Below are 7239 nucleotides of genomic sequence, written 5' to 3' on the forward strand. Positions count from 1 at the left end.
TGACTGATTAGTGTAAATCCCCTGCCCCTCCTGAGGAAACTGCTCAAGGCACCCTGCTTGCCGAGAATGGGGAGCAGTGCCCCGTCCAAGGTGCACAGAGCACTGCAGGTGACTTGTGGGGAGGAGTATGACAAGTAAGGAACCCTGTTTGCATGGTCTCCACTACCTACAGCTATCTCCTGTCGCCATCACAGCTCGGTGTGCTACCTCGCACGGAGACAGCCATGCCCTTCTCCATGGCCAGGTCCCAGAATGGCCTGTTTGCTGTTCTTTTCTCAGGGAGAGGAGATGAAGTTAGCGAATAAGTACCCGAAGACCAGGATTTGATTCTCCCTTCTGACACCTATAGATTGTATGAGCTTGGGCAAGTCACCTGACCTATCTCAAAGTCAATTTCCTCACATATCAGAGTGGGCGAAAATATATCCCCCCATACCCCACTCCCAACCGCACAAAGGTGTTGTGAGCTCAGAAGAAATAATGGGCATGTAAGCCCTTTGCAATTTGTTAAGCACTGTCTAGATATAAATGATTAATAGGAGCCAGAATCAGGAACTTTAGAATGCTTGAAGTGAATTACGGCACATTCATTTATAAAGCATTCATGTTTAGTTAGGGTCAAAAAATGGGAAATGGTTCAAATAAGTCCATTATTCATGATACTTGGATTCCAGGAAATAAGAACATGCCTTATGCTCCTCTTGGATAACTCCTGGGATGAGGATCATGCAGTTAATACCAACTTACATCGAGGAAGCCTTTCACTAGACAGCAGAGCCTGGACTCAAGCCTGCTCCTTCAGCATCCTGGTCTCATGCTCCTTCTACCACGTGGGTGAATGAAAGTGGCAGAAATGTTGACGTGGAACAATTGGGTCCCTCCCAACAAGGACAGTGTGTCAGAGTTGCCACTCCTTCTTGTGGGAAACCAACGAAAAACTGGCTCTGTCAGAGCCAATTTCAATTGCTACTGAAACCAACTCAAACATTTCTGAAAGTACGCATAAATGTGAGGTACTTTTCGATTTATTTTCTTTTAAAAATTTTAGAAATTTAAAATATTTCTAACTTGGTTCATAATTCAGTTTAAAAAAGTGGATTCAGTTAAAAAATGTGGATATAAATATACGCACACATCCATATATGTAGATTTAGGTGTATGTATATGTTTGTATATATTTCATTTTTAATTCAGTGTTTAATAAGTTAAAGGAGCTTAGTTAGGTTTTTAATCAAGACTCTCTATCTGGCAGGAGTCCTGTGGGATAAATTAAGAGACACCAAGGAGGAAAAAGTTCCATCCAGGAAGTAAACCTAAAATTGGAACCCATAAATTCAGGCTCCAAGTCAGAACTACCACTTATGGTTGAGGAAAAAAAAAAAAAAAAGTGCCCCATCTTCTTACAGACCAGCCCTCCTCCCCGCAGGCCTGAGGACCTCTCTGGCCCTACCTGACTCTCTCCTCTTCAGCCCTCTTCAGGGCAGCGTCCCTCTGCAGAACCTTCATGATGGCCTCTTGCTCCTCCTCCGTCAGGAAGCTTAAGTCAATCATTTTGAAAGGTGTACACAAAAATAACGGTAACAAATCTGGCTTAAAGTTCTCAAAGCTAAACAACTCTGACTGTAGGCCGGATGATTAAAAGATGCAAAAATAAAATGAAATAATATTTTGTTCGGTTCTCGAGCAAAAAAAGTCTTGTTTGGGCTCAGCAAAGGTTTTAGGTGGCCGATTGCAAAATCTCGAGGGCCCTTTCTGGTGAGGCAGGAGTGATCTGTGGGACGACGTCAGGAAGAGGCTCTCAGAAGGAAGCTGCATTCCTTGCCGGACAGGTCACTTCTACAGTGGCATTTCTATTCATGCTCCCTCTCTGGACCAGTGTTAGACACAGTTTGTCCTCCTCCAGTCCTCATCATCAATTCAAGGAGAGTCAGCAGCATCTGGGCATCATCTACCTGGGGAATCATGAGACAGTAAACATCAAACAGTGAGAGGCAATTCCTATAAGTATTGCTCTTTATTACAATATTTAAAACATGCCTGGGGGCGGGGGGGAATGACCATGAGATGGTCTCTGAGATCAGGGAAACCAGTTCTGCCAGCTTCCTGAGCAAATGGCAAATGGTTCATGAAACATGCTTCAGCTCCATTCCAGACAGCCAAGATGGAGAGCACACAAAAATGCCTGTCAATGTTTAACAATCCACTGAGGTAAGGGTTGGTTGCAAAAAACAGCTGGTTCTCTCTCTGCAAACTCACGGGGTACTCAGCTAAAAAGTCTCAGTAAAGGTCAGTAGACCAGGGAGACATGATTCCAGTTGTCAAGTGATTATGGGTAAGAAACTAGGAATAAAAAATTCACAAATGCTCACTCCTTCATGAGTATATCCGTGCTCCGTAACGACAGTGGTGTTAAGTATCAGGTAGCTTGCACAATGGCGAGAATTGTTATGCTTCACCTAGTCCCACCTCTAACCTTTGCTGGGGCTGGAACAACTCACCAAGCTAGTCTCCCTTCATTTCTGAGAAAGGAGAAAGAACACTTACTGGTATGTGCTATATAAACTGGGGGAAAGAGGCAAAATTTCAAAACACTCCACCATCCAAACTGAGCATTTTTAAGTAGGACGATATGCAAGAATCCTATTTTCTCTGAGGCATCTTAAACCCATGTGCAATGAAATGAAGGTGAGACCTGAAGAATGCCACAGCCAGACAAGACTTCAGAGATCATCAACACCAGGATTGGGGTCCTTTTAACAAGTGCAGTACTGCATATACAGTAGACACTAAAAACCAAGTGTTTAGTAAAGTTTAAAGCAGCCCCACTTAAGAATTAAGTCAAGTGTCTACACTAGTGAGTCATTTTTATGAATAAATTCTTCATCTGGACAATAGAATTACTTGGAAGTACTCCCTCCACTACTTGCTTGCTAGCTATGAACCGTTAGGCAAGTTATTTCCCACTCTGAGGCTCAGTTTTCTCATTTGTACTTACTTGACATACCTCACAGTTTTTAAGAATTAAATGAAATAATGAACATAAAACAGCACATACCTTGCATCCTATACCAAAAACAGCTACCAAAAATATTCTGGCTCCCTTTCTGAGTTCATACTTTTGTTCCATCCAGCCAAATAAGAGTGTACTTAATTATATATTTTCTTTTTCTCTTTTGAATTATGTTTCTTATCTCCCCCATGAAGTTTGGCCTTCATGGACAGGTACTCTGATGACCTTTGTTTTATCTTCCTGTAGCTCCTTACATAATGTCCACAGAGACCACTCAAACAAATATTAAGATAATACTTTACTCTTTTTAAAAAACTTGCATGCACTTTCATAAGTTACTGAATACTTGTTCATTTGAAAACTACTCATCCTTCAAGATGAAAGTCTCCACCTCCAGGAAGCTTTCTCTAACTTCCATAGCCAGAGTTAAATGTTGTAGTGGATTCACTTATTGTTCCTAACTCTTTATTTTCTTTCTGAAACGGAACCATAGCACCATGTTGCCACTAGAGTAAGCAGAGTATTCATCTCTACCTTCCTGATGTTGGGCTTGGCCTGTGACTTACTTTAGCCAATAAAATGTTACAAATGTAATGTAAGCCTAGGCGGTAGATGTGCTTGTGTGGTTTGGCTTGGCTTCTTATTCTGCCACGTTCCATAAGAAGAGCTAACCCCAGGTAGCCATTGCCTCTTCAGTCTAGGTCTCAGAAAGAGAGATACAAGGACAGACCAGAACCTCACCCACCTGAAGCAGGGTCACCCCAGATGACCTGTAGATATGGAAGCAAGAAATAAATATTTTTTGTTGGAAGCCACTAAAGTTTGGGGTTGTCATACAATACTTTTGTGGCAGGAACTTGACTAACAAAAACTTTCTCCTTCATCTATATACCTCCACTGCTACAATTATTTGTCTGCCTTCAGTCTTTTCCTTTTGACTGTGAGTTCCTGAATATAAATAACTAAGTGAACAAGTAAATGAATGAATGAATGAATGAATGGACCACATCCAAATATACGACTTCACCAGGAACAGCTATCTAAATTTTTTTCATGCACAGAAACTTACTTAGATCTCAAAGGCTGGCAAGGAAATGGATTCAGGCCACATTCTGGGAACCATGTCCCTGATGAGGCATTGCACTGCCAGATAGTTCAATGAGAGATTGTTTTTAAGTTCAATGAGTCGGGGGCAGGAAGAGAACAAGAGAAAAAGCACTTTGGTCGTCCAGCAGTGATAACTGGCAGGTTTGCTAAAGGAGGAAATGCTGGTTTCCACACCTTCAGGTAGAACTAGAAGCTAACCAGTGCTTCAGTGTAAAAGCTTCTACGGGTTAAAAGTCTATCTAAAAATCAGCTGTTAAATTTTAATTAACTAATTAATTCGTTAGTTAAAATAAATAAAAAAATAAAAATCAGCTGTTAGTGAGGCTAAGGGTAATATCCTCATTTTACGAAGGAGTAAAGGGCTGGAATATTTGACACCTAATTGAGTAGCCAGGCGTCACCATCCAGTCACATGGCAGGAGAACCCTCAGATGACAATCAAGATTCTTCAATACCAGGTACTCCCCCAACTCCCAACTTCTGAGTGTTATTTATCATGGGAGGAAAAAATCAAACATTTCATTCAATCACCCATTCATTCAACAAACATATATTGAGAGCCTATTATGTGCCTGGCACTGTTGTAAGCTCTGAAGATATGGCAATAAGTAAGACAGAAGAAAACATCCTGTCTTTGTGGAGCTTACGTGCCAGTTGGAGGAGACAATGATCGATGATCAAATAACAAAAAAAATAAATAAATAAAATTGAAAAATAAAACCAAATAATTAAATTATATAACTTGTTGGAAGGTGAAAAGAGCCAGAGAGGAGGAAAACAAAGCAGAAAAGGGAAGAGAATAGGGGTGTGTGTGTGTGTGTGTGTGTGTGTGGGGGGGGAGTTGGAGTTGCAAAGAGTGTTTAGGGTAGGTCTCACTGAGAAGATGACACTTGAACAAAAACTTGATAGAGGTGAGGAAACAAGCCACACAGGTATTGGAGTGTCCTGAAGTGGGAGAGAAAATAGGAAATAGCAAGGAAATGGGCCAGTGCTGGAGCATCAGAGTGTGCCAGGAGGAGGCCAAGACAGAGAAGGTCGGAAAAGAAATATATCAGACTAGACTAGACTAGGCTTTGTAAGAGCTTTAAGGTTTCTGGTTTTTACTCTGAGATAGAGTAGCATTAGGAAAGGCAGAGGAAGAAAAGAAAATAAGTATTTACTGGACACCTCCTACGTGCCTGGCACTTTACGAGAATCACTTCATAGGCACCTCATAAGGATGTGAAGGAGATATTTTATTATCTGTATTTTTCAAATGAGGAGAGTAAGGCTCAGGGAGGTGTTTGCCACTACGCTTGTGTACGGTGGAAATGGCATTTGCTTGTGGCTTTGTCAGATTAAGGCACCCCAGTGTTGATATCATTTAATTCACCCCTCCACACAGATTCCTCAAACTGAGGAAGCAGAACAAAACTTTTCCATCTGGCCGTGGCTCTTTGTTCTCTGCTTAAGCATAAAAGAAGCATAGCTGGTGGTCAGTATGGGAGCAACCTCAGTGCAAAAACGGAGATGGATGAATTTGCGGCACAGGGATTCTTGATGTGTTCACACGAGTGGTTTCCATGTGAGCAAAATATCTCCTTAGGTTCAGCCCTCCTCCCTCCCTCCTCATGCTGCTGAGTAAATTTCCAAAAAACTCAAATCTGACAAAGCCATATTCCAGGCTTAAAATCCTTCACCAACTTCCCACTGCTCATCGGCTAACGCTTAAAATCCTGACCGTGGCCGTAGGACTCTACGTGAACCAGCGCCTGCTTTCCTCTCCAAGCTCCTCTCCTTAGGCCCCAACTACACTAAAGGTTTTCGGTTCCTTCTGCCTTCGGGCCTCTGCATATGCTGTTCCTTCCTCCTGAAACACTCCTTCCTGAGCTAATACCACTTGACAGCAAGTTACATGTCACTTATTGGGCAGAAGCCTTCCCTAACCTCTCGAGACCAGGTTAAATGTCCCTACAATGTGCTCCATTAGCATCTGACTTCCTCAGTCAAGGCATTCATCACACTGTCTTGAATCTCTATCTACTCACATTTGTCCCCACTAGTTAATGAGCAAGGCCTAGGCCTCTGAGTGCTTTGTATCCCCAGTACCTGCCACTGTGCCTTACACGTACTAGGCTCTCAAGTATTTGATACATGAAAACAGGTAGAAGGGGACTGAGCTTCCACTTTCCCTTTAACTTGAATCCAAGGCCCATAATTGAAACAGGCTTATATTATTCATTGAGTTCCAGCTCCAGGTCTTTCAAACGACTGCATGGTTTAAATAAATCACATGGCTATTGTAGGTCTCAGTTTTCTCACCTGTATGATGGGTATATTCACTCCTACTTTCCGTTCCTCATGGACATTATTATAAAGCTATGGTTAGAACGCAAGACACTGTCAAAGACAAATAAGGAATAAGCAGCAGTAGGAACAGCAGCACAAAAGGGAAATTTGAGGTCTCCAAATGCGGACTGTGCTTAATTCCAATTTTTCATGTGTCAGCTCTGCTATGCCACATCTATAAAAGACAACACTCTTCTCCTTGTCAATTGTCCAAGAGTTAAGCCGGAGAAACCCAGGCCTCCAACAGTTGGGACTTGCTTTTCATGGCAGCAAAGAGAAGAGCTAGGCTAGTAGCCCCAAACCCAATCATTTTGCCTGACCAAACCCCAGTTACAGCCTGATTAACAATAGCATTTGCTCCCCGACTTGCTCTGCTGCAAAGAGGGACCCAGACAGCACCCTCTCCTTTCCCAGAAGGCTGTTTTTGTACCAAAGCTTGCAGACCCCAAGGAAGGGGAGGAAAACGCGAGTAAGTAGTGACTCTCACATGATGAGGTTTTCAGAAGAAAAGTAAATTGTTCTGACAGTCTCATGACATCAAGAATGAAGGCTTGAAAGAAAGTCCTGGGAGGCAGAAGGAGAGCAGGAACAAATAGGCTTGAGTCAGGGTGGGGCTGGGGAAAATGGTGCTGGACAAAAATAGGCCCGATCAATAAAGTGGTTTAGCCCCAGCAGTGACAAACCATCAGACAGAAAACTAAAGACTTTGGAAACTGCCTAGATCACAGCAGCAAAGGATAAATAGCATAACCCTCAGATGGTTCGGGAGAAGCCTAGGAAGAAACAAGTGGAGG

At 42.5% G+C, this 7239-nt stretch overlaps 1 protein-coding gene across 13 annotated transcripts in view; it reads right to left on the minus strand.

Annotated features, from left to right (window-relative positions):
* The window catches only part of SYTL2 (synaptotagmin like 2), a 98596-nt gene that overhangs the window by 55156 nt on the left and 36201 nt on the right, over nt 1–7239 (minus strand). For 12 of the 13 annotated variants that reach the window (XM_023532459.1, XM_023532451.1, XM_023532457.1 and 9 more), the window contains exon 2: nt 1451–1952. In XM_023532459.1, the coding sequence (XP_023388227.1) occupies nt 1451–1551 (101 nt within the window). In that variant the 5' untranslated portion in view covers nt 1552–1952. The remainder of the gene's footprint in view (nt 1–1450; nt 1953–7239) is intronic. The other variant, XM_023532447.1, reaches the window with a different exon arrangement.

Source organism: Pteropus vampyrus, unplaced genomic scaffold (assembly GCF_000151845.1).
Source record: "Pteropus vampyrus isolate Shadow unplaced genomic scaffold, Pvam_2.0 Scaffold84, whole genome shotgun sequence".
NCBI classification, from domain to species: Eukaryota; Metazoa; Chordata; class Mammalia; order Chiroptera; family Pteropodidae; genus Pteropus; species Pteropus vampyrus.